Here is a 14,883-nt window from a genome sequence, read left to right on the forward strand (position 1 = left end):
ATTTTTTGTGCCCTTTTCCTTCCAATAAGATTGGAGACATTTGCCTGATAGACTAGATTAGATATTCAGAGCTATTAATTTTTTAAACAGTCACTCTACTCTACCAGATCACACCTGCTCTATAGTCTCAATTCATCTTATGATCTCAGTGTATAGAAAAAAAAAAAAAAAAAAAAATATATATATACATATATATATATATATATATATATATATATATATATATATATATATATATACACACACTATATTGCCAAAAGTATTTGCTCACCCATCCAAATAATCAGAATCAGGTGTTCCAATTACTTCCATGGCCACAGGTGTATAAAATCAAGCACCTAGGCATGCAGACTGTTTTTACAAACATTTGTGAAAGAATGGATCACTCTCAGGAGTTCAGTGAATTCCAGCGTGGAACTGTGATAGGATGCCACCTGTGCAACAAATCCAGTCGTGAAATTTCCTCGCTCCTAAATATTCCACAGTCAACTGTCAGCTGTATTATAAGAACATGGAAGTGTTTGGGAATGACAGCAACTCAGCCACGAAGTGGTAGGCCACGTAAACTGACGGAGCGGGGTCAGTGGATGCTGAGGCGCATAGTGCGAAGAGGTCACCAACTTTCTGCAGAGTCAATTGCTACAGACCTCCAAACTTCATGTGGCCTTCAGATTAGCTCAAGAACAGTGCGCAGAGCTTCATGGAATGGGTTTCCATGGCCGAGCAGCTGCATCCAAGCCATACATCACCAAGTGCAATGCAAAGCGTCGGATGCAGTGGTGTAAAGCACGCCGCCACTGGACTCTAGAGCAGTGGAGACGCGTTCTCTGGAGTGACGAATCGTGCTTCTCCATCTGGAAATCTGATGGACGAGTCTGGGTTTGGCAGTTGCCAGGAGAACGGTACTTGTCTGACTGCATTGTGCCAAGTGTAAAGTTTGGTGGAGGGGGGATTATGGTGTGGGGTTGTTTTTCAGGAGCTGGGCTTGGCCCCTTAGTTCCAGTGAAAGGAACTCTGAATGCTTCAACATACCAAGACATTTTGGACAATTCCATGCTCCCAACTTTGTGGGAACAGTTTGGAGCTGGCCCCTTCCTCTTCCAACATGACTGTGCACCAGTGCACAAAGCAAGGTCCATAAAGACATGGATGACAGAGTCTGGTGTGGATGAACTTGACTGGCCTGCACAGAGTCCTGACCTCAACCCGATAGAACACCTTTGGGATGAATTAGAGCGGAGACTGAGAGCCAGTCCTTCTCGTCCAACATCAGTGTGTGACCTCACAAATGCGCTTCTGGAAGAATGGTCAAAAATTCCCATAAACACACTCCTAAACCTTGTGGACAGCCTTCCCAGAAGAGTTGATGCTGTTATAGCTGCAAAGGGTGGACTGACATCATATTGAACCCTATGGATTAGGAATGGGATGTCACTTAAGTTCATATGCGACTCAAGGCAGGTGAGCGAACACTTTTGGCAATATAGTGTATATATATATATATATATATATATATATATATATATATATATATATATATATATACAGTATCTGACAAAAGTGAGTACACCCCTCACATTTTTGTAAATATTTTATTATATCTTTTCATGTGACAACACTGAAGAAATGACACTCTGCTGCAATGTAAAGTAGTGAGTGTACAGCCTGTATAACAGTGTAAATTTGCTGTCCCCTCAAAATAACTCAACACACAGCCATTAGTGTCTAAACCGTTGGCAAGAAAAGTGAGTACACCCCTAAGTGGAAATGTCCAAATTGGGCCCAAAGTGTCAATATTTTGTGTGGCCACCATTATTTTCCAGCACTGTCTTAACCCTCTTGGGCATGGAGTTCACCAGAGCTTCACAGGTTGCTCTGCAGCAATGCTGGAAGCACTCATGTGTATTTCCCAAAGACAACCTCTGGATATGATGCTGAGCATGTGCACTCAACTTCTTTGGTCGACCATGGCGAGGCCTGTTCTGAGTGGAACCTGTCCTGTAAAACCGCTGTATGGTCTTGTCCACTGTGCTGCAGCTCAGTTTCAGGGTCTTGGCAGTCTTCTTATAGCCTAGGCTATCTTTATGTAGAGCAACAATTTTTTTTTTCAGATCCTCAGAGAGTTCTTTGCCATGAGGTGCCATGTTGAACTTCCAGTGACCAGTATGAGAGAGTGTGAGAGCGATAACACCAAATTTAACACGCCTGCTCCCCATTCACACCTGAGACCTTGTAACACTAACAAGTCACATGACACCAGGGAGGGTAAATGGCTAATTGGGCCCAATTTGGACATTTCCACTTAGGGGTGTACTCACTTTTAGACCGTTGCTAACGGTTTAGACATTAATGGCTGTGTGTGGAGTTATTTTGAGGCTATACAGGCTGTACACTCATTACTTTACATTGTAGCAGAGTGTCATTTCTTCAGTGTTGTCACATGAAAAGATATAATAAAATATTTACAAAAATGTGAGAAGTGTACTCACTTTTGTCAGATACTGTATATATATACACTTATGGACTGGACATATTTTAAGACTATAATGCTTATATAAGGCATCTTTTAAAAAAAAAAAATACAGTTCCTTTTTTTTAATTTCTTCTTCAATTTTTTTCCTTTTTTTCTTTGTTTTGCTTGTCTTGGTTATAGCTGATGTTGTTTGATCATGGACTGACCCTTGGCTGTTTTTTAACATGGCATTTGGATTACATCTCTGTCATTTAATAAAATTATTGAGTACCAACACTTGTGTCATCAGCTTCCTGACAATGAGTTAGAAATCTAGTTAAAATGAATGTAAGTCATGAATTCGGTAGCTATAGACAATGTTTACAGCACACAACCTGCAGTGTGTAGTTTGTAATCTATCAATAAATAAGAATCTAATTTTCCTGTGCATACTCATTTAGCTTTTACAGTTACCTACAGTCATATGTGTAAACAATAATGAATTGTGCCTGAATATACTGCAAAAAAATCCTCACATTTAGAGGTCCAACATCTAGTGTAAAAACCTACCAGAAAAGTAAAAACGAAGGGGTGAGCTACGTATTAATTAACGAATATACAAATTAATACACATAAAAATAACATTAGACTGGATGGTACTTAGAGGTATGCATGGTGTAATAATTTGTTAGTATTGATATAGTGAATATGTATTCACATTTGTTTTTATTATTTAATATACTTGCATGTCTATTTCAGATTTACAAACATGTCTTTTGACATTCCACTTATAAATATCCAATGTGTGTAGGGTGGCCTTTCAAGGCTAAATCATAGGCTCAGAGGGGGTGTTTGTGGACCAGCATCAGGTATCAGCAATAAATAAGTGGCCTGCCCTCACAGCTGTCAAAGAACTTTGTAACGATTCTTGGGATTTGTCATCTTCTATCAATAAAACATAATGGGCTTTAGCAGCATACCATCTCCCTGACCTTCACCACTGCACTCACCGTGAGACATCTTGATCCCACAAAGCCATTCATAATTAATGTTTATGCTTCAGAGTAGGGTTATCCTCTCACAGCAGTCAGGAGAGAAACCCAAGTCCTATCCTGTGGGCTTTTTCTCTAGGAAGTTATCACCTGCCAAAAGAAACTATGATATAGGCAATCAATAATCCTGTGCTTGGGAGGAGTGATGTAGGGAGCACTCCAACCATTCACAATCTACACAGACCACAAAAACCTGGAGTAAATCAAAGTAAGATAAAGTAATAAGGTATTTTATTGCCATTTTATACAATACAACAAAATTTAGTAGGCAACTCTGAGACAGCAACAAGGACAACTAGACTTAAAACAATTTTAAATTAGAAGTAAAAAAAAAGAGGACTAGAAGAATAGATTACACCATAAAAATGCTAAGATGGCACATACGTGTAATGCCTTGGTTATCTAAATGTATTAATGAGCAGTGTATATTGCACATTCTTTAAAGAGATTTATTAGTGACATGGTGTACTGTAATGCATGTTGCAACATAGATAGCTTTGGTCTAGAATGGCTTAAATAGTAGGAACTAATGGTAGGTCCTTAGTCCTTAAAGGAGAATTTTTTTCTAGAAATAAATTTTTAATAATTTACTCACCCCCTTGTCATCCAAGATGTTCATGTCTTTCTTTCTTCAGTTATAAAGAAATTATTTTTTTTGAGGAAAACATTTCAGGATTTTTTTCTGTGGTTGCAACTACAGACCCAGTGTTTACTAGTGTGGAGAAGAAGAACCGCTACGAAGTTGTTGTGTGTGGAATGACACAAAGTTATATGCCTTTGTGTCAGTTTTTTTGTTTAAAATGGTCCGTTCATGTGTGTACCCTGGATGTGGAAATCGTTTTAAACCTAAAAGATTACGTCCACTTGGAAATAATGTGACTGCTCACAAATTCCCTTTAAAAAATCCTAAGCAATTGAAGCTGTGGTTGCTCGCTCTGCAACTGGATATCAACACACCCATACATTCTCATTGTATCCATAAAGTCTCCTTTTTGTTAGTAAAGAGCGTTTGAATTATTTGCACTTCCTTTGCACATTTGCTGTGTAAACACTGGATCTGTAGTTGATCTGAATGGCATCCCTGAGGATATAGTGACCAGAGAGTTTAGGGCTTCATGTAGAAGCTAGGTGTCTCATTAAGATTGTCTTCTGGCTACCATCCTCAAGCTAATGAGCAAGGGGAGAAAGTGAATCAAGAGATTGGGTGTCTAAATACAGTTGTCATAAAACATTCATAAACATTTGCATTAAACACTGCATAAAACCTATAATTTGTTATAAGCTATTCTTAAATTGTCTAACATTGTAATATTTATTACAAAGGCCAAATCAGGCAACAAACAACAAAACCAGTGTATAAGTTAAAGAGTAAGAAAATTAGTGGTGGATCATTCATTGGTGGTTGGAGTTGGGGGGTGGGGGGGGGGGGTGGGGGTTGGGGGTTGGGTGCTTGGTCTAGGGGTGTACCCTGGATTGTCCAATAAGCTTCTTCGTGAAAAAAAACCTAGTGACTTAAATAAAGTTCCATATCATGTATTTCTTGAACTATCACAAAGACAGTTATTAATGCAGTTTGTGCAGTCATCCTTTGAGAATTCTAAAGCTGTTTGAAGAAAAAATGTTTCTACATTATTGTTTTGCTTTGAGTTGTGAGGAAATTAAGAGTAGGTAGTCACACTTCTTTTTTAATGGATTAAAGTGCTTTTGATTGGTTAAAGTGCCTATAAATTTAAGTCATCATGTTCATTCAAAATGATTCGCAAATAGCCATTATTGAATTTGTTTTTGCTGGATTTGACACTGTGCAAAGACCACTGGCTGTTGGTGTGTCCATGTTGATTCTGTACATAGTTACTGTGGTTTCTAACACTGCAAACATATGCTTTATTGTCACAGATAAACGTTGGCACCAGCCAATGTACCTTTTTATCTGCCACTTAGCAATTGTCGACATAGTCTACTGTACAAGTTCATGTCCAACTATGTTAGGTATTCTTCTTTTTGGCTTTAAAACCATATCTTACAAACCATGTATGGTTCAGATGTTTGTCTTTCATTTAAGTGCTACAATGGAGATGTTTGCTCTTGCTGTTATGGCCTTTGATCGTTTTTATGCTATAAGCAATCCTTTGCGGTATCCTTCTGTTATGACAAATTTCCGATGTGTTTTAATCATCATTTCACTTTGGTTGGTGGGAGTTTCACTTTTGTCCATTTTGCCTGCTTCTGTTGTACCTCTACCAGTTTGTTACTCTACTCTGAAGTACATGTTTTGTGACTATCCATCTATTTTAAGGCTAACCTGTGTAGATCCAGAGCCATATTTTAATAATATATCTATTATAACAACTTGCATAATGCTTGGTACATTTGGTTTTATCTGTTTGTCGTACTTAAAAATTGTTATTGTTGTTCTGAAAATGTCTATAAAAAGTGACAAGAAAAAGGCAATACATACATGCCTTAGTCATGTTATAGTCATAGTCTGCTTCTATGTACCCACTTTCACACGAGCAGTCCTGACGAGGATTGGTGTAGTTTTAACAATGGAGGAAAGAAATGGGTTGATGGTGGGATCAATTATTGGCCCAGCTTTAGTTAATCCTTTTGTTTATTGCTTTAGAACTGAGGAGATTAGAAAGAAATTTTTTTTTTTTTTTTCAAAAATTGAACCAGCTGAACAAAGCAAATAAGAAAAATGTTTTATATATGCATCCCAGAAAGAGTTTTTGCTTTTTCTTCTGTATTAAATGTCAACCATATGTGAATTTAATGATAATAGAATATTTTTATTCTGATTCTATTTTTTAATAAACAAATCATACAAAATTATAATATCAAGTAACTAACAAAAAAATGTGCAGATCTACTCAGAGGTAGAAAAATATAGGTAGTGACATTTAATTTAGGAAATTTGAACTGTAATAATTCATGGTTAAAGTCAGCTTATAATGTATCTTATAGTGCATGAGTGCACATGCATGCCTTTTGGAAGACAAAAATGAATAGAAATGTGATTAAAAACTGTCATGCTGTAGTACACAGTAATCCAGTTGGAAGTGCTTGCTGATGTGACCCTCCAAAATGCACTGGTTGTATTTCTCATACAACATTAAGTAAACTTTGATAGCTCATTGTCTGAACCAGAAGAGCAGATCTTACCAAATCGTTAGTTATTCAGAATTTAGTTTACAAATGTTTAAAATGATGGTTCATACCAGTGCTAATTTTCTTATACACTGTTAGGAATGAAATTAATTGTGCCAAAATAAATCATTAGGTACTTAAAATGTAAACATTAAATGATAATTCATGTGGTTACTTATGTGTGTATATACCAGTACTGAATCATAATAATTATAAACAAATCTATTACAAGCTTTTTATACAAATGTACTTGTCAATGACAGTTTATAGCTGCTGATGTATGCAATCAACATTACATTGTTCTGTGCTCTTATAATAGTGAGAATAGAATAGTGGGTTACAGAAATATAGGGGTGAACTAAAGTGAATTATTTTTCTAAGGTGTCAAATGCATACTAGTAATTCAGAGGCCAAAAGAAGAAGGGTTTGCTTCCAGGAAATTTTTGAGGGAAAATTGGTCCATGAAGTCTTTTTTGTGTTTATTTAGTCTCTTGTAAGTAGCTCTGTGATATCAAGGAAGTTGGCATGCTGACTAGAGCTATTACAGGTTTAGTTTGCAATTCATATTGCTTTAACAAACTTCTGCAGCTTGCCTGGAATCTACATCAAGAAACTAGCTATCAAATGGCTAGATATCTGGGGAGTCTGGGGAGCCTGTTCCCACCGCAGTTGAAGCCCACTACAGCAGCCATCATTCCAGGCCAGGTGTGTGACTGGGAGGGCTTTCGTCTGGCTGAATACCTGATGGACGTTCATCTTTTTAAAAGCACATTAGGTTTACCCACATTTTGTAGCTTTGTACTGAGTCATCTCATTATCTCAACCAAAAATGTCTTGAGTGTATATATATATATACACATACTGTACACAAAATTTAAAAGATTTGTCAGTTCTGCTCTTTTTTGCTTGGATTGTGTTTTCTATGTGAAGTTGGATTCTGTTTTTCTGTTTTATTCTGTTTATTAACAGAAAACTTTTTTTAAATGCCCTTTTCCACCCTCTTTTAATTTTTATTGAAAGGGTGGTGAACGAACTCAGTGTTTTCCACACATTGACTTTAATTTGGAAGGCCGTCCAGATCCATTTTTGCATTATGTATTTAATTATTTGTTTGTTTGTTTGTCAACTTCCCTCTGATAGAATGACACCAATTTCCGATTAGCTAAACAATCTCATTTCATTCCACCCATCCTTACCTGTTTATTCTGCTATGAAAGAGAGAGAGAGAGAGAGAGAGAGAGAGAGAGCTATTCACTCTCCGGTCGTATGTTAGAAGACATGGAAACCATAGCAAGCCTATTGTGTAAGCATGGGCCAGGTACTTACAAAGAACAGATAAAAAATATATATTTTTTTAAATTATTTTTTGTGCCCTTTTCCTTCCAATAAGATTGGAAACATTTCCCTGATAGACTAGATTAGATATTCAGAGCTATTAATTTTTTAAACAATCTACCAGATCACACCTGTTTGTCACATATTTGAAAGAAAAGAATTCTGAAATTCTGCTGATACACAGTATCTGACAAAAGTGAGTACACCCCTCACATTTTTGTAAATATTTTATTATATCTTTTCATGTGACAACACTGAGGAAATGACACTCTGCTGCAATGTAAAGTAGTGAGAGTGTACAGCCTGTATAACAGTGTAAATTTGCTGTCTCCTCAAAATAACTCAACACACAGCCATTAGTGTCTAAACCGTTGGCAAGAAAAGTGAGTACACCCCTAAGTGGAAATGTCCAAATTGGGCCCAAAGTGTCAATATTTTGTGTGGCCACCATTATTTTCCAGCACTACCTTAACCCTCTTGGGCATGGAGTTCACCAGAGCTTCACAGGTTGCTCTGCAGCAATGCTGGCAGCACTCATATGTCTATTTCCCAATGACAACCTCTGGATATGATGCTGAGCATGTGCACTCATCCTCTTTGGTGGACCATGGCGAGGCCTGTTCTGAGTGGAACCTGTCCTGTATGGTTTTGCCCACCGTGCTGCAGCTCAGTTTCAGGGTCATGGCAATCTTCTTATAGCCTAGGCCATCTTTATGTAGAGCAACAATTTTTTTTTTCAGATCCTCAGAGAGTTCTTTGCCATGAGGTGCCATGTTGAACTTCCAGTGACCAGTATGAGAGAGTGTGAGAGCGATAACACCAAATTTAACACGCCTGCTCCCCATTCACACCTAAGACCTTGTAACATTAACGAGTCACATGACACCGGGGAGGGTAAATGGCTAATTGGGCCCACCTAAGGACATTTCCACCTAAGGCTTGGTCACACTACAAGACTTTAACTGTCGGCAGATCGCTTTGCTGTTGCTGTTTGTCCTTGTGGTGTTCACACTATGCGATGCTTTGTAAATGATCCACAAGAGGGGGTCGCACACCACACGATCTGACAACAACTCTTGTCATTCAACGCTGTCCCCAAACCACGTTTTGTCATGAAAACACACGCGACAGGTGGATCCGGAAATGACGCAAGATTTTCGGTAGAGGTTTGTTTTGAAAATAGACATCGGCAGGAGTCTCGCTCTAAATAAATGTTAATTTATTGAAATAAATATTGTGTCCACACTATTTTTGAAGCCATGTTGCTGCTGCTGCTTTTCTTCCGGTGACCTCAACCTCTCTCATTGGCTGGAGGTCGTAGCTACAATTGACACCACATGATGTCGAGTCGGCCGACCATCCCAAATTTTTACCCTGCCAGATATCTGGATTTTGTCTGCGAGGTGTCAGCGACACGTCAGCGAGCCTCTTTGATGCATCGTTGAGTAGTTCACACATAAAGATTGCCGAGCGCTGATCACCCGCTGATTTTCCCACGATCACAGACCGATCTGTCAGCGAGCTCATTAATTTGCAAATTGTGCTTAAATCGGGCTTAAAATCCTGTAGTGTGAACTAGGCTTTAGGGGTGTACTCACTTTTGTTGCTAACGGTTTAGACATTAATGGCTGTGTGTGGAGTTATTTTGAGGGGACAGCAAATTTACACTGTTAATACAGGCTGTACACTCACTCTTTACATTGTAGCAGAGTGTCATTTCTTCAGTGTTGTCACATGGAAAGATATAATAAAATATTTACAAAAATGTGAGGTGTACTCACTTTTGTGAGATACTGTATATATATACACTTTTGGACTGGACATATTTTAAGACTATAATGCTTATATAAGGCATCTGTTAAAAAACACAGTTCCTTTTTTTTAATTTCTTCTTCAGATTTTTTCCTTTTTTTCTTTGTTTTGCTTGTCTTGGTTATAGCTGATGTTGTTTGATCATGGACTGACCCTTGGCTGTTTTTTAACATGGCTTTTGGATTACATCTCTGTCATTTAATAAAATTATTGAGTACCAACACTTGTGTCATCAGCTTCCTGACAATGAGTTAGAAATCTAGTTAAAATGAATGTAAGTCATGAATTCGGTAGCTATAGACAATGTTTACAGCACACAACCTGCAGTGTGTAGTTTGTAATCTATCAATAAATAAGAATCTAATTTTCCTGTGCATACTCATTTAGCTTTTACAGTTACCTACAGTCATATGTGTAAACAATAATGAATTGTGCCTGAATATACTGCAAAAAAATCCTCACATTTAGAGGTCCAACATCTAGTGTAAAAACCTACCAGAAAAGTAAAAACGAAGGGGTGAACTACATATTAATTAATGAATATACAAATTAATACACATAAAAATAACATTAGACTGGATGGTATTTGGATACTTAGAGGTATGCATGGTGTAATAATTTGTTAGTATTGATATAGTGAATATTCATTCACATTTGTTTTTATTATTTAATATACTTGCATGTCTATTTCAGATTTACAAACATGTCTTTTGACATTCCACTTATAAATATCCAGATAAAAGTCCTGTGGATGAAATTATGACTGTGCATTATAATTGATCATTCTGATGATAAATTACAGCTAACATGACTCTGGGGGAATCATGGTGACTAATTTTAGACAAGCCCACAGCATTTGAAAAAAAAACAACAACAAGAAGAACATATTTAATCAACCAATCAGTTGGTTCCAGCTGAATTATATAGAGAGAGTTATGCAGTCTGTTTTGGATTGATGTGCACTGTGGTCTTATGTATGTTTCTACTGCTTGGACACTGAGGAACTCACTTGACACACATACTTTGCTCACACTTTGAAGGACTTAACAAGAAAGCAGGGAAAACAGGAGGATGGCTGGTTTGAAATAATTCACAGTCTTCTACAGCAACAGACTCTTGTTAAATATTTCTGCATTAAAGTTTCTTATGTATTTTGTTCATTACTAAAGAGGACAGCAGGTCATGGTTCAAAATGATTCCAGAAAAAACATTCATGAATTTGTATTTACAGGATTTGACACTTTAGAAAAGCCGGTGGCTGTTGGTATTATTATACTAATTGTATACTTTCTTGTAATGCTTGCTAACTTTGCTAACATATTCTTTATTGTCACTGATAAACGTCTACACCAGCCAATGTATGTCTTCATCTGCAATTTAGCAATTGTAGACATGCTTTGCTGTACATGTTCATGTCCAACTATGATAGGAATCCTTATTGTTGGCTTTAAAACCATATCTTATGTACCATGCATTATTCAGATGTATGGTTTTGGTTTAGGATTTGTGATGGAGGTGTTTACTATTTCTGTCATGGCTTTAGACAGACTAGTTGCCATAATGAAGCCATTGCACTACCATTCAATTTTGTCAAATGAACGTTCTGTTATTCTCACTATCTTGCTGTGGATTCTGGGGTCTGTTGCAATAGGAATAGTTCCTGGTACTGTGGTTCCTTTACCATTATGCTCCACAACAATAAAGTATGTGTTTTGTGATTATGCAGCTGTTATTAGAACGACTTGTGTAGATCCAAACCCATATTTTGATTTAATGTCAGGTTTCACCTTTTTCCTGATGTTTGGAACATTCAGTTTCATTTGTATAACTTATCTTAAGATTGTTATTGTTGTTGTCAAAATGACCTCTAAAGGTAGCAAGAAAAAAGTGTTTCATACATGCTTAAGTCATTTATTTGTGATAATCTGCTATTATGGACCTTCATTCATTATCTTAGTTCTGACCAGAATTTGGGTAGTCTTATCACTTGAGGAACGAAATGGTCTGAGAGTTGGAACAATTCTTGGTCCTTCTTTAGTAAATCCCTTTATATATTGTTTTAGAACTAAAGAGATTCGAAATAAAATATTAAGAATTGTTTCAGAAGTTGAACCAACTGAATGAAACATCTTGCAGACCTTTTTTGTGTATAAGCTTAATTAGATTTAATCTATACTTAGCTTTGCAGTATCTCAGGGTGACCAAATGGGGTTCCTGGGCAATTATTATGTTCTCTAAACATGCTAAAAATGTGTATATATATATATATATAGTATGTACACAAAATTGAAAAGATTTGTCAATTCTGCGCTTTTCTGCTTGGATTGTGTTTTCTGTGTGAAGTTGGAATCTGTTTTCTGCCAAATGTTGTAAATATGTAATCAGTATTTAAACCTTAAGCATTTGTCAACTCAGTGTTTCTATATTCTCATCTTCTTCACTGGTGGTATCACCCAACAAAAAGAATATATGATGCTGTTTTAAAAATTGATCGAGGTGACTTTGGAGTAAAGTAATTTTAAGCAGAGGCACTGCCCAAAATGCTATCCATTTTGGCAGCTATTTTAAATTGGTCACAGTTATAATATTGTTTACACTAAATGTTATAGTATATACTGTTGGAAAATTTTTTAGAGGTCATTACTTTTTGCATTTCATTACGCATTTGACACTTCGAATTTCTGGAATGAAACGTCATCAAATAGTTAAGATTTTCATATTGAACTGAACTTTATTCAGTTCATCTAAAAGACAGAAAAAGTCATTGTAAAAATTATTGACATTTCTAGTCCTTACACAGATGTACTATAAACTGGGCCAATATGTTAAGAAACAAAAAGGAAAAAAAGTAATTAATTAATTATAGATGAAAATTAAAAGTTATAATTCTATACAATATCATATCTTAAGATTTCAAATTCAAATATTAGTAATAACTGCTCATAATTTGAATATTTTAAATTTAAAACCAATAATTTAATAGATTTTGATAATAATTTTGATAATTTCATAGAATTGAATAGATTTAGATTTCTAATGCTACAATAAAAACTGAATAGTCATTAGCCATAAGACATACTGTACAAGTCATAACACATAAGGCATGTCTTATTAACAGGAATTTTTTTTGAAATACCCTTTTCCGCCCTCTTTCAATTTTTGTTGAGAGGGTAGTGAACAAACTCAATGTTTCCCACATATTGACTTTAATTTGGAAGGCCACCCAGATCAATTTTTGCATTATGTATTTAATTGTTTGTTTGTTTGTTAATTTCCATCATTCAGTGAGAGAGAGAGAGAGAGAGAGAGAGAGAGAGAGCTATTCACTCTCCGGTAGTATGTTAGAAGATGTGGAGACCATGGTTAGCCTATTGCACTGGCCAGGTACTTCCAAAGTAAGATAAAAATTAAATTATTTTTAAAGTATTTTTTGTGCTCAGTTTTGTGCATAAATAGAATGTTTCACTTAATTTTACATGAAATGACAGTTTTGGTTAACAATGAAACGAAATGCAGAGGCCAAACTCCAGTCAGTGAAGTGTATATATATATTATACCTAAACATTATATATATATATATATATATATATATATATATATATATATATATACATACACTATATTGCCAAAAGTATTCGCTCACCTGCCTTGACTCGCATATGAACTTAAGTGACATCCCATTCCTAATCCATAGGGTTCAATATGTCCACCCTTTGCAGCTATAACAGCTTCAACTCTTCTGGGAAGGCTGTCCACAAGGTTTAGGAGTGTGTTCATGGGAATTTTTGACCATTCTTCCAGAAGCACATTTGTGAGGTCACACACTGATGTTGGATGAGAAGGCCTGGCTCCGCTCTAATTCATCCCAAAGGTGTTCTATCGGGTTGAGGCCAGTCAAGTTCATCCACACCAGACTCTGTCATCCATGTCTTTATGGACCTTGCTTTGTGCACTGGTGCACAGTCATGTTGGAAGAGGAAGGGGCCAGCTCCAAACTGTTCCCACAAAGTTGGGAGCATGGAATTGTCCAAAATGTCTTGGTATGCTGAAGCATTCAGAGTTCCTTTCACTGGAACTAAGAGGCCAAGCCCAGCTCCTGAAAAACAACCCCACATCATTATCCCCCCTCCACCAAACTTTACACTTGGCACAATGCAGTCAGACAAGTACCGTTCTCCTGGCAACTGCCAAACCCAGACTCGTCCATCAGATTGCCAGATGGAGAAGCGCGATTCGTCACTCCAGAGAATGCGTCTCCGCTGCTCTAGAGTCCAGTGGCGGCGTGCTTTACACCACTGCATCTGACGCTTTGCATTACACTTGGTGATGTATGGCTTGGATGCAGCTGCTCGGCCATGGAAACCCATTCCATGAAGCTCTCTGTGCACTGTTCTTGAGCTAATCTGAAGGCCACATGAAGTTTGGAGGTCTGTAGCGATTGACTCTACAGAAAGTTGGTGACCTCTTCGGCACTATGCGCCTCAGCATCCGCTGACCCCACTCTGTGAGTTTACGTGGCCTACCACTTCATGGCTGAGTTGCTGTCGTTCCCAAACACTTCCACATTCTTATAATACAGCTGACAGTTGACTGTGGAATATTTAGGAGTGAGGAAATTTCATGACTAGATTTGTTGCACAGGTGGCATCCTATCACAGTTCTATGCTGGAATTCACTGAGCTCCTGAGAGCGACCCATTCTTTCACAAATGTTTGTAAAAAGTCTGTATGCCTAGGTGCTTGATTTTATACACCTGTGGCCATGGAAGTGATTGGAACATCTGATTCTGATTATTTGGATGGGTGAGCGAATACTTTTGGCAATATAGTGTATATATATATATATATATATATATATATATATATATATATATATATATATATATATATTTTTTTTTTTTTTATATATATATATTTATATATACAGGTGAACTTAACAGGTGAACTTACAGGTGAACTTAATTTTGTCACGGGCGCTTCCACCTCTACCTCGCGACCACGCCCCCCATCACCGGAGCTCTAACACCCTCACCTGACACTCATTATCTCACACACTACATATCTCCCTCTCACCACACGAGCAGCG

At 37.0% G+C, this 14,883-nt stretch overlaps 2 protein-coding genes across 2 annotated transcripts; both read left to right on the top strand.

Moving 5' to 3' along the window:
• Nucleotides 1-5,243: 5,243 nt before the first annotated feature.
• LOC131368272 (olfactory receptor 6N1-like) lies at nucleotides 5,244-6,197 on the top strand. The gene has a single exon (XM_058414281.1). It carries the CDS (start codon nucleotides 5,244-5,246, stop codon nucleotides 6,195-6,197), a length of 954 nt encoding a protein of 317 aa, XP_058270264.1.
• A 4,783-nt stretch (nucleotides 6,198-10,980) lies between these two features.
• Nucleotides 10,981-11,922, top strand: LOC131367656 (olfactory receptor-like protein OLF3). Its single transcript, XM_058413087.1, has one exon. The coding sequence runs from the start codon at nucleotides 10,981-10,983 to the stop codon at nucleotides 11,920-11,922; it is 942 nt and encodes a 313-aa protein (XP_058269070.1).
• Nucleotides 11,923-14,883: the final 2,961 nt, after the last annotated feature.

The sequence above is a fragment of the Hemibagrus wyckioides genome, linkage group LG17, assembly GCF_019097595.1.
Source record: "Hemibagrus wyckioides isolate EC202008001 linkage group LG17, SWU_Hwy_1.0, whole genome shotgun sequence".
NCBI lineage: Eukaryota > Metazoa > Chordata > Actinopteri > Siluriformes > Bagridae > Hemibagrus > Hemibagrus wyckioides.